Source organism: Macaca mulatta, chromosome 6, assembly GCF_049350105.2.
Source record: "Macaca mulatta isolate MMU2019108-1 chromosome 6, T2T-MMU8v2.0, whole genome shotgun sequence".
In the NCBI taxonomy this organism is placed as follows: Eukaryota; Metazoa; Chordata; class Mammalia; order Primates; family Cercopithecidae; genus Macaca; species Macaca mulatta.
In genome coordinates, this window is record NC_133411.1 from 38,112,048 (window position 1) to 38,132,217 (window position 20,170).

The 20,170-nt window shown below is 34.4% G+C and overlaps 1 protein-coding gene across 6 annotated transcripts in view; it reads left to right on the top strand.

The window, feature by feature from the left end:
* The window catches only part of NIPBL (NIPBL cohesin loading factor), a 192,987-nt gene that overhangs the window by 138,582 nt on the left and 34,235 nt on the right, over positions 1-20,170 (top strand). For all 6 annotated transcript variants that reach the window (XM_078004661.1, XM_015139874.3, XM_078004663.1 and 3 more), the window contains 12 exons: positions 879-1,017; positions 3,336-3,418; positions 4,703-4,835; positions 5,692-5,835; positions 7,973-8,062; positions 9,106-9,320; positions 9,421-9,523; positions 10,725-10,823; positions 10,918-11,064; positions 13,222-13,356; positions 14,849-14,947; positions 15,984-16,037. In XM_078004661.1, coding sequence (XP_077860787.1) covers positions 879-1,017; positions 3,336-3,418; positions 4,703-4,835; positions 5,692-5,835; positions 7,973-8,062; positions 9,106-9,320; positions 9,421-9,523; positions 10,725-10,823; positions 10,918-11,064; positions 13,222-13,356; positions 14,849-14,947; positions 15,984-16,037 — 1,441 coding nt within the window. The remainder of the gene's footprint in view (positions 1-878; positions 1,018-3,335; positions 3,419-4,702; positions 4,836-5,691; positions 5,836-7,972; positions 8,063-9,105; positions 9,321-9,420; positions 9,524-10,724; positions 10,824-10,917; positions 11,065-13,221; positions 13,357-14,848; positions 14,948-15,983; positions 16,038-20,170) is intronic.

Below are 20,170 nucleotides of genomic sequence, written 5' to 3' on the forward strand. Positions count from 1 at the left end.
AAAAGAATCAGATCAGTTCAAAGAGGATTTTATAAGATTTTTTTGTCTCAAAAAAAAACAAAGATTACTCTAATGGCAGTATGGAGAATAATCATGGAGATTAAATGCTCTTTAATCACTAAGCACACTGTTAATAAGGAATGTTATCCACTGCTATGGTCAGCATTATTGTCTTTGCCATCATAGATAATCACCGGAATTATCTTAATATTCCTGAGTGATTAAAAGTGTTGACGTGGCATATAGGATTATTTTTAAGATTGCTTTGAAGACTTCTTCTCTAAAATAATTATTTTATCTTAATCGTTTTTTGGACTAATTATATACTGATAAACATTTATTGTCTGTTAAACCTGAAGAAAAACTATCAACATATAAAAGAATGCTTAGATTTTTACAATATCTGTAGAACAAAAGATGTGGACATTGATTTTTTATAATCTATACTACCAACACTAGCACAGATGATCAAAAGCTGTAGCAGATTTTAATACCAAATGAATAACAGATTCAACAGATGAGTAGCAAAATATATGGGCATTTGGAAACTTTGAAGACTTTTATCATTTTCGAAATCATTTTGAGAAATGTTTAGTATTTTATTATGAATTTTTATCTGCAGCGTAGGTAAAGCATAGAAGTTTTTGTTAATACTGTATTTTTCCTTTGACTGTTTTAATTATCTGAGCATGCCTAGGCATTTACTTGATGTTTTTGCTAACTTATGACAAATAATTACACATAAGAACACTATTATAAACGCTAAAATCATGCCTAGAAATATTGGCAAACAAAGTATCGTGAAACTTTCAGACAATAGATGACATCTAAATGAGAGTATCTTGATACTCCATACAAGTTTTTTTTCTTCATTAAAGGTTAAACAGTAGTGATATGGATGGAGAACCTATGTATATTCAGATGGTTACAGCACTGGTTTTACAACTTATTCAGTGTGTGGTACACTTACCATCATCAGAGAAGGACTCTAATGCAGAAGAAGATTCAAATAAAAAAGTAAGGAATCTATTAAAGGTTTACAACTGTACGTTATTGAAGGAAACATCTGTATTCTCTGTCATTCTCATAAAACGGAAATTCTTTTTTTTTTCCTTCTGTCTTTTTGAGATGGAGTCCTGCTCTGTCACCTAGGCTGGAGTGCAGTGGCACGATCTCAGCTCACTGCAACTTCTGCCTCCCAGGTTCAAGCTATTCTCCTGCCCCAGCCTCCTGAGTAGCTGGGATTACAGGCACATACCACCACGCCCAGCTAATTTTTGTATTTTTAGTAGAGACAAGGTTTCACCATGTTGGTCAGGCTGGTCTCGAACTCCTGACCTCGTGGTCCACCCTCCTCAGCCTCCCAAAGTACTGGGGTTAGAGGCGTGAGCCACTGTACCTGGCCAAAACTGGTGTTCTTAAGTAGAGGTTCATGGCTGGGCTTTAAGGTTCTTTTAGAGCACTAGACGTGGTGTTGGAAGAGTTGAGTTCTGGGTCTATCTACCAGTCATAAAACATATAAATCATTTTAATCTTTCTGAGTTCATTCTTCAGCTGTAAAATGGGGGTGATAATACTTATCAAAACTACTATACCAGGTTGTAAGGGTCAGTGAGATATTAAATGTGAAACTGAATAAGACACTATGTAATATATGTGCATGTTGAGTATCCCTGATCCAAAAATCTGGAATCGGAAATGCTCCAAAATCTGAAACTTTTTGAGTACCAAAATGATACTCAAAGGAAATATTCATTAGGGCATTTTGCATTTCAGATTTTCAGATTAGGGATACTGAACCCGTATATAAATGCATAACATAGGATTATAATAACATTAAATTCATGTGGAAAATGAGTTTATTCCCTCCCTAATAGGTAGCTCATGCTGAAGATTTGCTTTTGGTTTTATAGCTTTTGGAGATGTTTAGAATTTTTCCAAGTGTATACTTTTACCTCAACAAAAGTTTAAGAGAAACAAATAATTTTGTTTATCTACTGTTAGAGCCAAGCATATGTGTGTATCTTTTGGGGAATAATGATAAATATATAATAATTATTAATAACTGGACAGGCACTTTGGCTCATGCCCATAATCCCAGCACTTTGCGAGGTCAGGGCGGGCAGATTGCTTGAGGCCAGGAGTTCAAGACCAGCTTGGGCAACATGACAAAACCCTGTCTCTACAAAAAATACACAAATTAGCTGGTCGTGGTGGTATGCACCTGTCATCCCAGCTACTCAGGAGGCTGAAACGGGAGGGTCGATCGAGCCTTGAGAGATCGAGACTCAGTGAGCCAAGATTGTGCCACTGCACTCCGGCCTAGGTGACAGAATGAGACCCTGTCTAAAAATGAATGAACGAAAGAAAGAAAGTCAAATATTACCTGAAAAGTTCAGATCCTCTTTATTTCTCCCATCCCAATCCCATTGTTTGTCTCTAGTCTTCCTTTCCTAACCAGTGGTGACAAGTATGATGAATATGTTTGTTTCTTTCTTTTAATTATTTTTATGTAAATTCGATATACAAGTATTTCATTTTTAAAATTTACGTAAAGGACAGTGATGACATATTTACAGCTAATTTTTTTCACTCAGCATCACTTTTAATACATACAACTCATACTAGATTGTTTTTTTACTTGAATTAAAAACACCATATCATAGAATCACAACTTAGAGCAAAAGTTTCTCTAGATATACTTAGAAGTAGAATTAAGATAGTATACATGCATTAACTTTACTGGAAGTTGTCAATTTGCTTACTAAAGGGGTGTTTCAGTTTATAGCCCTACTTCTTACTTAAAATTATGGTCGTTGAGAAATACTCATGTTATTTTGCATTTTCCTGGCTATTAGTGAGCTTGAGCCCCTTTTCCTGTAGTTATTTGTCTGTTGGATTTTTATAACTATGAATTGACTATTTATATCCTAATCTTTAAATTTCTGATGAAGGCGTTGAATTTTTTTTTTTGATTGTATGGATTATGTGTTTCTTAAACTTTGAGGTTGATATATGTTTTCTAAATTCTTTTTGTATTTTCAACCCATTTCTTTCTGTTCTGACCAGAAACAACTATTGATATTAAATTTGTTAACCGCATTTGTTACTGTTACATATTTTAATAACACTCTATCTGTATTTTTATTTGTTTCTATAAAGTTTTAAAATATGCTTAGTGTGCTAATTTTGGCTTCTGTCTTTATATATAATAGAATATTTTAAGCATTTTAGTATTTAAATGTATTACCCCTCTTCAGTAGTAACATGACAATAGCAACAGGTCTAACTTATTGATTATTGTATCTTTATAAACTCATTTTTTTTAATTCTAGGTTGACCAGGATGTTGTCATTACCAACTCCTATGAAACAGCTATGCGAACAGCCCAAAACTTCCTCTCCATCTTCCTTAAAAAGTGAGTAACATTAATATAAATCTGGTTTTTCTTTCCACAGTGTAGAGAATAGTTCGTTTTTTAAAAAAAGATGAATCCAATTTCCTGCCATAATCTGAACCTTGAATACATCTTCCTGACCCTTGGTTTGTTCATCTTTAAAATGAGGCAATTGGAGTATTAAAAATCTGAAATTGGTATGGGACTACGGGGGGAAAAAATCTAAAATTTTGTGAATTTGCTTATCTGTTAGACTCCAGAAATTAAAGTACTAGATTAAAATTCTGTAATTTGTCTTCAGTAAATTTTGGAGAATTTTCCTGTGGTACCTGAATAGGAAAGTTTGTGAAGAGATGTTATTTAGCCTCCATCAGAATTTTTTTTTTTTTCTTTTAATGAGACGGAGTTTCGCTCTTGGTGCCCAGGCTGGTGTGCAATGGTGCGATCTCGGCTCGTCTCAACCTCCACCTTCCAGGTTCAAGCGATTCTCCTGCCTCAGCCTCCCAAGTAGGTGGGATTACGGGCATGCACCACCATGCCCCGCTAATTTTTGTATTTTTTGTAGAGACGGGGTTTCCCCACGTTGGTCAGGCTGGTCTCAAACTTCCGACCTCTGGTGATCCACCCGCCCTGACCTCCCAAAGTGCTGGGATTACAGGCGTGAGCCACCGCACCCAGCCTAGCCTCCATAAGAATTTATGGTGATCTTGGCCGGGTGCCGTGGCTCACGCCTGTAATCCCAGCACTTTGGGAGGCCGAGGCAGGCGGATTACAAGGTCAGGAGTTCGAGACCAGCCTGACCAACATGGTGAAACCCCATCTCTACTAAAAATACAAAAAATTTAAAAATTAGTGAGACATGGTGGTGCACACCTGTAGTCCCAGCTACTTGGGAGGCTGAGGCAGGAGAATCACTGGAACCTGGAAGATGGAGGGTGGCTGTAAGCCGAGATCACACCACTGCACTCCAGCTTGGGTGAGAGCGAGACTCCATCTCAAAAAAAAAAAAAAGAAGAATTTGTGGTAATCTTGTAGGTAGAAAAACAGTGGTCATTTTTTTTTAAATGTGTTTCACTTGCAAGAAAGTAATATTAGTTTTGGTTAATGAATTCCCTTTAATTAAGGAGAAAGTGGAGTTTGTGAAATAGACTCATTTAAAGCCATATTTTATTTAATGTACTTTTATATATCTTGTTACTAAACATAGAGAAAAGAAAACTTAGCTAACAATTTCAGTCATGTTGGTAGACAGATGACTGACATGTTGTCACCTAAATTGACATCCTTTTCATTGTTTTTGAACAGATGTGGTAGTAAGCAAGGTGAAGAAGATTACAGACCACTGTTTGAAAATTTTGTTCAAGACCTTCTTTCAACAGTCAATAAGCCTGAATGGCCAGCTGCTGAACTACTCCTTAGTTTGTTAGGGAGACTGTTGGTAAGAGTATAGCATTTAAAGATTATTAGATTACTAGAAGACAACATAATGAGGATGTACTCTGATTCACAGATGATGAATTCTTTAAAAATGTGTAAGGAAATATGAACATTGCATCTCTTTTTGCATGTGCATAACTGTACACAATATTGTCAGTACCTTGTAGAAAATTTTCAAATGTTGTGAAGTTTGGTGCTTTCATTTCATTACATAAGATAAGAAAACAGTGCTTTAACAATTTTTTTTTGTGGGGGGGAATGTTATATTGTTAAAAGTATCTCAACAGTGAGTCATAAGTTACTCATTTCAAAGCATGAAAATGATTAATGTAGACTCCTTATCATCTTTAAGAGTATTTATACAAATACATGGCATTTTGTAATCCTCATGTAATGCAGTAGGTAAATGCAAAGAAATACTGTGACTCTCTTTATTTTTAAACTACATTTGAACTTGCACAATACACATTGTTACAAAGCTTCTGGGACCTTTTGTGGATGGGAAAATATGTTAATACTATTCTGAAACTATAATAACTTTTTATAGGCATCAGAATTCCACCCTTAGAAATTTGTATTCAGTAATACCACATTTTGTGGAAATATACAGTTGAGCCTACATATTTAAAGAGTTATGTTGTTCTCAAGGAAGTTTAATCTGTAATTTTTTTAGTCACATGAAAATGTTCAGATTCCAGAAAATCAAAAGGCAAAAATGACTTTATGGGACAGTATCACAGGGGGGAAAAAAAGTTTAAATTTTAAATTATACAATTTAGATTGGGAATTTATATGATAATTGCTATTTAAAATATATTGTTATAAATTATTAAATCAAAAACTATTTTGATATTTAGGTTCATCAGTTCAGTAACAAGTCAACAGAGATGGCTTTAAGAGTGGCATCTCTTGATTACCTTGGAACCGTTGCTGCACGGCTGAGGAAAGATGCTGTTACAAGCAAAATGGATCAAGGATCTATAGAACGCATTTTAAAACAGGTACTAAGATACAGGATTAAAATTGTGGGAATAAATAATAGTTATTTTCTTTGGATGTCCTTCCATTACTTTTGCATTTCATTTTGTGGATTCAAAGTAAGATTTTTACTTCTAAAAGTGGACTTTTCAAAGCCCCAGTGAGAAATTTTAAGACCCGAGAACGAATTGTTTAGTCTAACAGGGACTTCTGAATGGTTCATATAAATCATTTACTTTGTTTTTGTGAAGTACTCTTAATAATGTATAATGGTGTTTTATATTTGATTTAACATAAATTTTATTTAAGTTTTTAATTTACTGAATGGTGATTTAGCATACCCAATAAGATTGTTTTGTACTTTTGAATGTTATGTATCTTCTCATACCAAGGAGATGTGAGGAGAGCTTTTTTATACTTTATTAGAGAGTTTTCATATGGGGGGAAAAAGTGTTTTATTGCTTTTTTTTTTTTTTTAATGTGGATAAGGTGGTAGTAATAAAGTTATGTGAGAAAACTGGTGAGGAAATGATTTCTAATCCTACTGTATACAACTTCTGTTTTCATTTTTTTCTAGTCTTTTTTTATGCTCATAATCATATCCATGTTGGTAGAAATGCCTCTAATTTTTTTTTGCTATAGTTCATGTTTTGAAATAATTTCAACCTTAGAGAAAAATTGTAGGAATACTACAAAGAACTCCCGTAAAAACTTCTTGCAAATTCCTCAATTATTGACAATTTACAAAATTTGCTTTATCATCTTTCAAAATATAGATGTATGTGTGTCTGTATATGCATTTATTTAAAATTTTGTTTTGAACCACATGGAAGTTGCAGACGTGATTCCCTCTTTACCCCTGAATTCTCTAATGCAGTGATTTTCAAAGTGTGATCCCCTTGACAAGTAGCACCAATATTAAAATCACCTGGGAACTAACAAGTACATTTCTAACAAAAATACAAATTCTTAGGACCCTCCCTGGACCTACTGAATCAAAAACTCTTGGTTTAACAAGCCCTCCAGGTGATTCTAATGAGTGAATGCTGAAGCTTGGGAGCCACTGCTTAGTGTATATTTCTGCAAACAAGAGCTCTCACTTAAATATCTATAGTACAATTATCAAAAGCAAAAAATTATCATTAATATAATATTAACATCTAATATAATACTACAGTACCTACTCTGGTAAATTATAATTTGTTGCTGTCATTATTTTAATGCTCAAATCATCCTAGATTTGATCAATGAGAACCCTTTGAAGCTGGCTTTTATGTCCTTTTGATATGTTCCCATCATAATTTGAGGGCTTGCTTTCTAGAACAAAAAGGTGTTTCAGGCAGATCTTTTACCTTCCCTACCCTAGCACTGGGATCAGCTGTTTCTCCTAGGAATCTTGGTTCCTTTTATTGGTGAACTGTAATGTAGAAACGAAGATCTAGTTACTGGATGACTTACTGTATTTCTTAAAGTGGGCCTGGAACCTCTTATTGCCATGTATGGCTATATTGATTGTACATTGTGCAACTCAAGGGGAAGGATCATTTGTAAATTTTCATGACTCTCAACGCGTATTTCCAAAAGCAAATTCTTCCTACCTCTGAAGATTTAACACATTTTTCTGATCATTTTTATGTCAACTACCTATGAGCTCTTTTTTTAAAAAAATGACATGTAGTTCATAAAAATAAAGACTGGGTGCAGTGGCTTAAACCTATAATCTCAGGAGGGTGGATTATTTGAGATCAGGAGTTCAAGACCAGCTTGGTCAACATGGTGAAACCCTGTTTCTACTAAAAATACAAAAATTAGCCAGTCATTGTGGACCATGCCTGTAGTCACAGCTACTAGGGAGTCTGAGGCAGGAGAATTGTATTAACCCAGGAGGCAGAGGTTGCAGTGAGCCAAGATAGTGCCACTGGACTCCAGCCTGGGCAACAGAGTGAAACTCCATCTCAAAGTAAAACAAAAAAGGCAAACTTCAGCTACCAATATATAATATTTTTCAGAAATACTATTTTTCTGTTTCCTTTTAGTTAACTGTGGTTGTATTTTCATTTTTAATATCAGTTTTTCCCTGAGATTTGTGTTTACAATTAGATGATTTATAAAAGCACACCAGTAATACCTTTTTTTGTTCTTACTTGGTTTATTCTATAGGTTTCAGGAGGGGAAGATGAAATCCAACAATTACAAAAAGCCTTGCTTGATTACTTGGATGAAAACACTGAGACTGATCCTTCACTAGTGGTAGGATTGTTTTCCCCTTTTTTGGTGATATTAAATGTTTATTTAAATTGGGTTTAAGAAAATTGGGAGGTAGGATGAAGAGGAAAACTTAAGTTGTTTGGAATATTTATCTTCAAAACAAAGGGATACTTGATAATCTAAACAGAAAAGAATGCTTTGGGTTGATTTGTCTTATATGGAATTCTGGTTAAGGATACTGTACTGTCCTAAAATTGTGTGACAAGAGAAATATTTGGAAGTCTCTCCATAAGTGATCTTTGAGACGAGGCTAGGTCATTGGTTCTCAGAGTAAGTATGGGCCAAGTGGTACATGAGATGATCTATAAGCCTGTAAAAATAAACTATTGGATTTTTATATATTTTTTTAAAATATAATTTTACTTTTATTTCATGTATGTTACGTAATATAACCAAAATGTTAGTATAAGAGGTTCATGTACAAAATTTATAAACTGTTATTTGAGAACATTATACATAGAGGTATTTGATTTTATTTTTTAACTGATGGGATATGTAATTGAAAGAAATGGGATACCACTAAGCTATTCAGCCAGATACTGCAGGTTTTCAGTTTGTATTCAAATGAACAGATTTACAGGTGTGTCTCAGTGTTAAACTATTTCAGTGAAGTTGTCTTGTGTGTTTCTTGGAGAACTAACATTTGAAAACAGATGAATTCTTCTACCTTCAGCATTTTATCCAGTTGATATAAACTTTCCTAGTTGACCCATCATCTAATTTTGTCATGATATTGTCCTTGATTAAGTAGTTGATAATAGTATTCTATATTTAATACACTTGTGTTTATCAAATTATCTTGACATCATTAAGTATTGGAACATAGTGAAATAATAAGTTTTCTAACATTTAGGATATTCTAAATTTTCTGGCTTTCTTAAAATCTGTTTTTATCACATGGGAGTTGTTATAAAGTAAACTTTAATATTTGTATTCCTGTAATGTGAGCACTCCAACTTTATTACTTAACTTGGAAATCTTGTTGCTAATTTCATCAAGCTCAAGTCTGTCTAATTTCTTTCCAGTTTTCTCGTAAATTTTATATAGCCCAGTGGTTTCGAGACACGACTCTGGAAACAGAAAAAGCAATGAAATCACAAAAAGATGAAGAATCATCTGAAGGAACACATCATGCAAAGGAAATTGAGACAACTGGCCAAATTATGCATCGAGCTGAAAACCGAAAAAAGTTTCTTAGAAGCATTATCAAAACCACACCTTCTCAGTTTAGCACATTAAAGTAAGATCCAAGGAGAAAACAGTTTACATTTATCTCCTTGATATCTAGATACCTAAGTTACAAAAAAGAAAAATAAATTTTTAATGACTTTTTGTTGCAGGATGAACTCTGATACTGTGGACTACGATGATGCTTGCTTGATTGTTCGATACTTGGCCTCCATGAGGCCGTTTGCCCAGAGCTTTGATATTTATTTGACACAGGTAAACTGGACAAGAATTCCTTATACAGTGATGTTGATTTTTCTGATTCCGGATGCTTGTGAGTAGTATATAATGTCATTCATTGTTGAGTACAGTACTCAAAAGATCATAGATGTAGTGTTTGTTTTAAGGTTTTGTATTAAAATGTCCAACCAGGTGCAGTGGCTCAGGCCTGTAATCCCAACACTTTGGGAAGCCAAGGCAGGTGGATCACCTGAGGTCAGGAGTTCGAGACCAACCTGACAAACATGATGAAACCCCGTCTCTACTAAAAATACAAAAATTAACTGGGCGTGGTGGCACGCATCTGTAATCCCAGCTACTCAGGAGGCTGAGGCTGGAGAATCGCTTGACCCTGGAAGGTGGAAGTTGCAGTGAGCCGAGATCATGCCATTGCACTCCAACCTAGGCAACAAGAGGGAAACTCCATCTCAAAACAAAAGTCCTTGTTCTACATCCCTTTTACATATTCTTGTTTTACAAATAAACTGATACATATATATTTGTATGAATGCACACACATATGGTGTCAGTAGAGTAAGTGACATTATAAAAACATTTAACTAAATCCCAGCACTTTGGGAAGCCAAGGCAGGCAGATCATGAGGTCAGGAGATCAAGACCTTCCTGGCTAACACAGTGAAACCCTGTCTCTACTAAAAATACAAAAAATTAGCTGCCGTGGTGGCACGTGCCTGTAATCCCAGCTACTCAGGAGTCTGAGGCAGGAGAATCGCTTGAACCCGGGATACAGAGGTTGCAGGGAGCCAAGATCACGCCACTGCACTCCAGCCTGGGCAGCAGAGCGAGACTCCATCCCAAAAAAATAAAATAAAATAATAAAATAAGATACAAAATATTCAACTACCAAATTATGATTTAAATGACACTAAATATCTTTGATTCAAGTTACACATAGTAAGGTTTTAGTGGGGCTACAGGTTCTGCAAATGAAGCATAACAATTAAAAAACAGGTTTAATTGGATAAAGGAAAGGCTCCAAAGTATGGACTGTATACTTAACACCTGTACTGATCTTTAAGTTACACTTTCAATCAGTAGAAAAGATCCTTTACTCATTTATATACAGATTAAAGAGAGGTAAATAATAGATTTGTTTTCTTTTGCATGTTTTCATGCTATTTTAAATTATATTTTATGTATTCTAAAATTTACGAAAATGTCAATGTTTGCTTGGCAGATCTTACGAGTTCTTGGTGAAAATGCAATTGCTGTTCGAACAAAAGCCATGAAGTGTTTGTCTGAGGTTGTTGCTGTAGACCCCAGTATTCTAGCAAGGGTAAAGAGCAAAAATGATTCTTTCTTTTCTATTCAAATTGGAATATTCACTCTATTTAGGTATAAATTGCTTTTTTTCCTTCATTTTTCTTTAGCTTGATATGCAACGAGGTGTTCATGGACGATTGATGGATAATTCGACTAGTGTCCGAGAAGCAGCAGTAGAATTACTAGGTCGATTTGTCCTTTGTCGACCTCAGCTTGCTGAACAGTATTATGATATGCTGATTGAAAGAATATTGGTATGTTTGTCATTTTTATAATGATTCATGAATATAATTTTGCCGTTCAAGTATCATGTTTTGTTTTAAAGTGTTAAGCTAGAAAAATAAATGTACCAATTATATATTTATATTGTCTAATTTATGAATTATTGCCACTTTCTAAACAAGTGCATATTTTCAAGAATAGCCCTTGCAGTATCATAAAACAAATCATTGGTAATAATTGGATTCCTTTTTTCAGTTGCTATTTCTTTTTAATTACACCAGTTTACAATGAGTAGATGATAGGAACCACATGGGATAGTTAAATGTTTTTGGACAAGAATCTAGAGTGATTTTATGTATATATGTATGTATGTATATATATAAACAAGAAGAATTATTTCAGTGAGAGACAAGTACAGAACGCTGGTATCTGACAATATTTTTGGATGCCTTATGTGCATCTTCTTGTTTCCTTAAAGCTGAGTAATGATGAGCTCAGATACCTACAAGTTAAGCCCAAAAGTTCTTTGAGGTTTAAGAGCAAACTTAAGAAGTTCTGCATACATCATGGAATTCTCTGGCTCTGAAGCATCTTTCTGAAAAATAAAAGGAAACGTTGGCATTAGGAAATATCTGTGGAATCTCTACACTACTCACTGCAGGCATATTGACTTACTCAACATAGATGTACTAGTGCACAAAATCAAGTATTATCTCAATGACAAGAGTTTATTTTGTCACCCTTGGCCTAGTATCAGAACATTGTGTGACAGAAGTATAGAGTAATTTTTAGCTTCAACTAGGCATAAATCTTGGTTAAGAAACAAATAATTTAGAGAAAGGCTGGAAAATTTTTTTTCCTTCTTAGGGCTTCCATCACAGGATTCCCAAATATCTAATGAACTCTGGTATTGGTAACCCTAGTAAAATATCCTAAAATATTTTGGGAATTGCTAAAATCACATAATGGAGATTAATAATTTTGCACACTACATGTCTGATGCTTTTTATTTTTAAAACTCTAAATATGAAAGTTTGTTAAGGAAAAATAGTACAGTGAACACCCTTGTACCTACCTCCATACTTCATCTGTACTTTCTGCTAAATTATTTTAAGTCAAATATTTTTTACTGCTTTTCTTGTGAACACTTCAGTTTGAATCACCAAAAAAATGATACTGTGCTATATAAACAAAACCATTATCTCACCCAAATTAACACTCTCTATTATCTGAATACTAGTTCTTAGATCCTCCGATGTCCTAAAAATGTTTTTTCATTCTCCTTTTTTAAGAATCAGAATTCAGTCAAAGGTAATATGTTGCATTTGGGGGTCATGTCTTAAAATTGAAGACTATATTCTTTTTTTTTTTTCTTTTTTACATACTTCCCATATGACATTGACTGGTTAAAAAGGCCTGATCCTTTGTTACTTTCCCATGCTTTGTTTAATTTAACTTGTGTTTTGTATCTCTTACAAACCATAAGATAGGCCAGGCGCAGTGCCTCATGCCTGTAATCCCAGCTCTTTGGGAGACTGAGGCAGGTGTATCATCAAAGATCAGGAGTTTGAGACCAGCCTGGCCAACATGGTAAAACACTGTTTCTACTAAAAATACAAAAATTAGGTAGGCATGGTGGTATGCGCCTGTAATCCCAGCTACCTGGGAGGCTGAGGCAGGAGAATCACTTGAGCCTGGGAGGCAGAGGTTGCAGTGAGCTGAGATCGCACCATTGTACCCCAGCCTGGGCGACAAGAGCAAAACTCCGTCTCAAAAAAAAAAAAGAAATAACCATAAGATAATGCCAAAGGTTTGATTAGATTCAGGTTAAACATTTTTATGAAGTCACTTTATAAGTGATACTTCGTGTGCTGTTTAAGTGCCAGACACTATATTAAAGCTTATGTTTGTTTTGTAATTTAATTTTTACAAGCGTATACTTCTAGTCTTGTGTCCAGGGCTTAACTATAAAATATGTTTCTATATATTAGATATCATACTTTAAAAGTAAAGACAATATAATAACACATTTATAGTAGCAGTAAGAAAGCATGTAAAGAGCAAATATGTCAAATGTGTTTATCATGTTAACAAATAGCGAACATACTGCGTGTGGATACGTATTTTCTAATTTCACACACAAGGCATCTCAATTTTTCTGACACTTAAAAATACCTTTCTGTTTTTAGGATACTGGTATCAGTGTCAGGAAAAGAGTAATAAAGATTCTCAGAGACATTTGTATTGAACAGCCAACATTTCCAAAAATCACAGAAATGTGTGTAAAAATGATTCGCAGAGTCAATGATGAAGAGGGCATTAAGGTAATGTTGACTTTTAAATTTATTTTTCATTAATGTTTAAAATAAGTTAAATGTTTATTGCACCTAAATGTTGATTTTAAATATATCCAAAAACTTTACAGTGAATCGTTTTTAGTTTATAAACTTAAGAAAAATACTTTAATACTTTTTTGTTTCTAGATTTTTATTTTAATTATTATAATCTGATCTTAACCAACCAGTTCCACAATGGTAATATCTATTTAAGACTGGCCATAGTAGCTCATGCCTATAATCCCAGCACTTTGGGAGGCCAAGGCAGGAGAATGGCTTGAGGCCAGGAGTTGAAGATCAGCCTGGGCAACATAGTAAGAATCCTATTTCTATAAAAAATAAAATAATGAAAATAATTTTAAAAATTTCGCCAAACATAGTAGAGCATGCTTGTAGTTCCAGCTACACTAGAGACTGACACAGGAAGATTACTTGAGCCCAGGAATTCAAGGCTGCAGTGAGCTATAATCTTGCTGCTGCACTCCTGCCTGGGCAACAGAGTGAGACTCCATCTCAAAAAATGTGCATGTGTGTGTTAATTGACTTATTGATTGTTATTATAGAGATTGCATTATATTCAAAGGTTTCTCATGGATTATTTTAATTTTCAAATGTTATGTTTTTACTTTTCTAAATTATTAGATACTTTGTTTCATTATGTTAAGTGAAATAAGCCAGACACAGAAAATAGCACATATTTTCACTCATATGTGGAAACTTTAAAAAAATTTGTCTCATAGTGATAAAGAATAGAATGATGGTTAGCAGAGGGAGAGAAGGGTTGTGAGGGGTTGAATAAAGAGGGGTTGGTTCACGGTTATCAAAAATACACCTAGAAGGAATAAAATTTGGTGTTCAGTAGCACAATAGGGTGACTATAGTTAACAATAATTTATTATACATTTCAAAATAACTAGAAGAGTGGAAATGGAATGTTCCTAACACAAAGAAATGATAAATGCTTGAGGTGATGGATACCCCAGTTACCCTGATTTGATCATTATACATTGTATGCTTGTATCAAAAGGTCAAATATACTTCATAAATGTGTACAGCTGTTATATATACATAAAAATTTTAGTCCTAAATTCATTAGTAAATTTACATTTATATGTAATAATATATATAATTGTTCCTTTTTTTAAGTTTAGCAAACACTGTAACAACTTCTTCTCCAAAAGCAGTAAATACATTTTTTAGTTTGATCATAAACATTTGAGTGTATAGTATGAAGAAGTTCCAGGCTGGGGATAGTATCACCCATTCGTATTGTTTAAAATCTTTACCAAATTGAAAAATTTTATAGTTTTGAGAAATTGGTAGTTTTAGAAAAAACTGAGGAAATTAATACCAGAAATTCCTGGCAATTTCTGTTTTGATTAGTTATTTATAGCTTTGTGTTGGGCCTAATGATAATTTGGAATTGTGAAATTGCCATATTTGTTATAATTAGTTAATTTGAAATTTCTCTTTCTTCTAGAAATTAGTAAATGAAACATTCCAGAAACTCTGGTTTACTCCAACTCCACACAATGACAAAGAAGCAATGACAAGGAAAATTTTAAACATTACCGATGTGGTAAGAAGGACTGGAACAAGGGTGTGGTCACTGTTGATCCAGACCTAATTGAGGCCTACGTGTCTTATGAAGGAAGAGACAATAATGAGATATTTCATTAATCTTGACATTTCGTACTGCTGCCTTTACTTTATATTTCTGGAGATGCTCAAGGGATGCAAGTAACATGTCGTTGACGTTTCCATATAGCCCTACTTCTTGGCATTAATTGATGTAAACACTGATACTGAGATTTTCCTATTCCTCCAGCAATTAAAAACAGGGAGGGAAAGGAGAAATGGAAGAACAGATACAATCGCCCAAGGGTAATAATCTGCAAAGATAGTAATGCCTACTTTTTTCAGAAATTATGAATATAGATTAGCTAAATTTTTTTATTATGCATAAGCTATACATTTTGTGTTTTTAATATAAGAAATTTTTGCCAGTCACAGTGGCATATGCCTATAATCCCAGCTGCCCAGGAGTCTGAGACGGGGGATCAGGAGATCCTTGAACCAGGAGTTCAAAGCTGCAGTATACTGTAATCATGCCTGTGAATAGGCGCTACACTCCAGCCTGGGCAATATAATAGCAAGATACCTCAAAAAAAAAAAAAAAAAAGAAAAGAAAAGAAATTCTGTATATTCAATTACATCATCTTCTAAATTTCTATTGATGTCTTTAAAATGTGCCATCTAGAAGGGTAATAAGAAACTAATATTTTTGTTCTTAATGTTTAAGATATTACAGTTTTTTCTCACAGACTGTAGTTCAAGTTATTGTGCCATTTTAAACTTGTGCCACTTTAAACATTTAGTGCCATATTAAACTTCAATATATTTAACTAATTTCTTCAATGTTTTCCAAGGTATTTTTAGAATAAAGTTCTATAACATTGGTAAATGGTTGTGTTACTGAAAAAATAGTTTCATTTAAAAATAAACTTTTGAATTGAGAGAATTGAAACATGTTTCAGGCTAAAGCATAACAAAAGTGTATGTTATTCAGATTTTTAAATATATTTCTAACTTTGATACTTTTCATCACCCCTTAGGTTGCAGCATGCAGAGATACTGGATATGACTGGTTTGAGCAACTCCTTCAAAATGTGAGTGTTCTTTTGACTCCTGGTAACATAAAATTTAATAGGTTATTTTGTTTTGTTTTGTTTTGTTTTGTTTGACTATGATTTAAAAGAACCTTTTGAGTTCTTTTGATAGGGAAAATTTATTTCAATGTGTTAGGCTGGATGATTTTGTTAATTTCTCTAATTCAGCTGCCTAGTTTTTTTGTTTGTTTGTTTGTTTGTTTGTTTTTTGAGATGGAGTCTCGCTCTCTCACTGTCACCCAGGCTGGAGTGCAGTGGCATAATCTTGGTTCACTTTAACCTCCACCTCCTGGGTTCAAGCAGTTCTCCTGCCTCAGACTCCAGAGTAGCTAGGATTACAGGTGTCCGCCACCACGCCCGGCTAATTTTTGTATTTTTAGTAGAGACGGGGTTTCACCATGTTGGCCACGCTGGTCTCAAACTCCTGACCTCAGGTGATCTGCCTGCCTCGGCCTCCCAAAGTGCTGGGATTATAGGCATGAGCCACACTGCACCTGGCCTTCAGTTGCCTATCATAGAAGTAAGTTTTCTGAATCATTAACTAAAATTCTATCTTACTTTCTTTCCAGATAATTTTTTTCTTTAATCTCTGTACCTAATAGATGCAAGATTTATAAATGTATCAATATATTGCATTAAAAATATAATTACATGATTTAGTATGTTATGCATAGAATTTCCTTTAGTAGTACAGAGTCAAACCACAACTAGTGGGTTTTTTTAAGTTTCATAAAAGGAAATGTTTGTCTCCCTGTGAGTTGTTAAATTTTTTATTTTAGAAAATTTCACATAGGCAGAAATATCCATCACCCGCTTCAAAAATTGTCAGCATTTTCCCAGTCTTGTTATAGCTATCCTTCCCCTATCTGGTTTTCTCCTTTTCTTTCTTTCTTCTTTTGTTTTCCGTAATCCTTTTTTTCTTTTTTTTTTTGGGGGGAGACGGAATCTCACTCTGTCGCCCAAACTGGAGTGCAGTGGCACCATCTCAGCCGGCTCACTGCAACCTCCGCCTCCCAAGTTCAAGGGATTCTCCTACCTCAGCCTCCCAAGTAGCTGGGGTACAGGCACTTGCCACCACACCCAGCTAATTTTTGTATTTTTAGTAGAGATGAAGTTTCGCCGTGTTGGCCAGGCTGGTCTCAAACTCCTGACCTCAGGTGATCTACCCACCTCGGCCTCCCCAAGTGCTGAGATTACAGACATGAGCCACCATGCCCAGCCTGTAATACTTTTAAAACAAATGCCAAACTTTATATTATCTCACTCATAGATACTTTAGCATCTATCTATCTGTAGCAGATAATGACTTAAAAAAAAAAAAAGAATATTATCATTTATATCAAAATAGTAATGCATTATTCCATAACTAATACCTATTCAGTGTTCATATTTTCCTGTCTCAAAAATGTATTTTTATAGTTGGTTTGCAGTTGCTTTGGTTGATATACTCTTAAGTCTCTTATAATAGTTTGCCCCTTATCTCCCTTTTCTCATGCCGCTTGTATGTTTTTCTGTAGAATCTCCCACATTCTGGATTTAATAGGTCACTTTTTTTCTGGTGTCATTTAAGTTGTTCCTCCATCCACCAGTTTTCAAGTAAACTCTTAGTGAAATCTAGAGGCTTAATATGATTAAAGTTCAATTTTTAATCTGGGAGACAAATACCTCATAGGTGGTGGTGAATATTATTGCATCACAGCAGGAAGCACATGTCTAGTTGTCCCATTTTCAGTGATTGATCTTCGATGAATTTAAGTGATGATATACAGTCATGTAACCTCCAACACAATGAACATACAGGATATTACCCTAAAAAACTTCCTCATGCCTTTTTGCAGTTGATCCTCTCTTCCTGGCCCTAGAAAAGTATTGATCTACTTTTTGTCACTATAGTTGTACCTTTTTAGAAGTTCATATCAATGGAATCATACAGTATGCAATCTTGTGTTTGACTTTTTAAACTTAGAATGTTGATTCATTCTTGTTGCTAATATATTAATATACCTTTTTATTGCTGAGTAGTTTCAATGGCATGGATATATCATAATTTCATTATTCACCATTTTGTGGACTTTTGGGTTCTTTCCAGTTTGGGGGTGTTATGAATAATGCTGCTCTGAATATTGGTGTGTAAGGTTTTATGCAGTTGTATGTTTTCATTTATCTTGGGTAAATTCCTAGGAATGTGATTACAGGGTCATATGGTGAGTGAGAAACTGCCAAAATGTTTTTCCAAAATTACTAAACCATTTTTCATTTCCACTATCAGTGTGTGAAAGTTCCAGCTGCTCCACATCCTCACCAATTCTCGTTATTGTCAGTCTTTTTTAAAAAACTTTAGCCATTTTGGTGTGGTGGTAAAAGTAGTACATTACTTTCTTAAGATATCTGTTTTAAAAAACCTTCGTGGTGTTTTCAATGTGTAAATCTTAGACTGTCTTCTTAAATCATTTTTCATTTCATATTTTTACATGATATATTTGGCATCATTTCTTTCCTAAATCAAATAATTAGCTCTATATCACAGAGCCTTATGACCACCTTAGTCAAGTTTATGTCAGCCATCCCAAAAGGTACATCATGATTTCTAAAAGGCTCTAAATCATATATTTCATTTGATAGTTATTATAAATGATCAAGTAAGAATTCAGTGTAACTATCAGAAATGTCACTATTTAGGATTACTAAAAAGAATCTAAAATAATATCCTCCTGTATTAGCAAATTAGAAGCAGAAGGGACATGACCATTTTTATAATCTCTTAGCAATGATAGTTTTACTTGTACATTCTTTGTATCTTTATTCTCTAGTCCCATTTATTTAGTTAGTTAGTTTATCCATCCTATTGATGCTCCCTATTCTTTGCTTTCCTACTTTAGTTTCTGCCAACAACTTAGTTTACCAATGATACTGTAACTTTGTGATATATTTCCTTATACTAGCAGAGTTTGCTTTAGTGAAAGAAAGCAAACTCAAATATATATATATATATATACACACACACACACACACATATATATGACAGAAACATAACTCCTCTGAGCAATTATAACGTATGCATAAATGTTAAGAGAAGCTAGGAAGGATATAAAGAATGGACTGCTGTAGTTATTACAAATTCTTGAGTCCAGAATAATTGACATGCTTACTGTTTTTACATGAGCACATTACATGCATTGCATTCAGTCCAATTTCAGATATTTCTAATTTTTATTTTTGGATTGGGTTTTGGGGGTTTTGTTGTTCTTGATTGTTTTTTGTAGATCATTGACTCTCCCCAATTATTGAATATGTTTTTCTAGGGAAACTTGAAGTACTACTGAAATAGCTTCAAATTCCCACATGTACTAAACTCTGTTCCTTGTCTAAATAATTATGTTAGTATATCTTCTTTTTTTTTTTTTTTTTTTTTTTTGGAGACAGAGTCTTGCTCTGTCATGCAGGCTGGAGTGCAGTGGCACCATCATGGCCCACTGTGACCTCAACGTCCCTGGCTCAAGCAGTCCTTTGTCCTCAGCCTCCCATTTAGCTGGAACCACAGGCATGCCCTACCATGTTTAGCCTCTTTTGCTTCTTTTTTTTTTTTTTTTTTTTTTTTTTTGAGACAGGATGTCACTGTATTACTCAAGCTTAGTATATCTTTTTTGTTTTTGTTTTTGTTTTTGAGGCAGAGTTTCAGTCTTGTCGCCCAGGGTGGAATGCAGTGGTATGATCTCCGCTCACTGCAACCTCCGCCTCCTGGGTTTAAGCAATTCTCTTGCCTCAGCCTCCTGAGTAGCTGGAATTACAGGCACCCACCACCACGCCCAGCTACTTTTTTTGTATTAGTAGAGACGGGGTTTCACCATGTTGACCAGGCTGGTCTTGAACTCCTGACCTCAGGTGATCTGCCCGCCTTGGCCTCCCAAAGTGCTGAGATTACAGGTGCAAGCCACCGTGCCCGGCCAGTGTATCATTTTTAAATGTATGGCGCTATCATTCCTTTATAACCTTTAACAATTCATAGTTTTTTGGCATTTTTCAGTAGGATGTGGAAGAATAACTTCTGTCATGAAGGTCCTCACATTTTTTTTGTTTCTAAAATATACTCCAGTTAGTTTAAACCACTACCATAAATTGAGTAGCTCTTCATG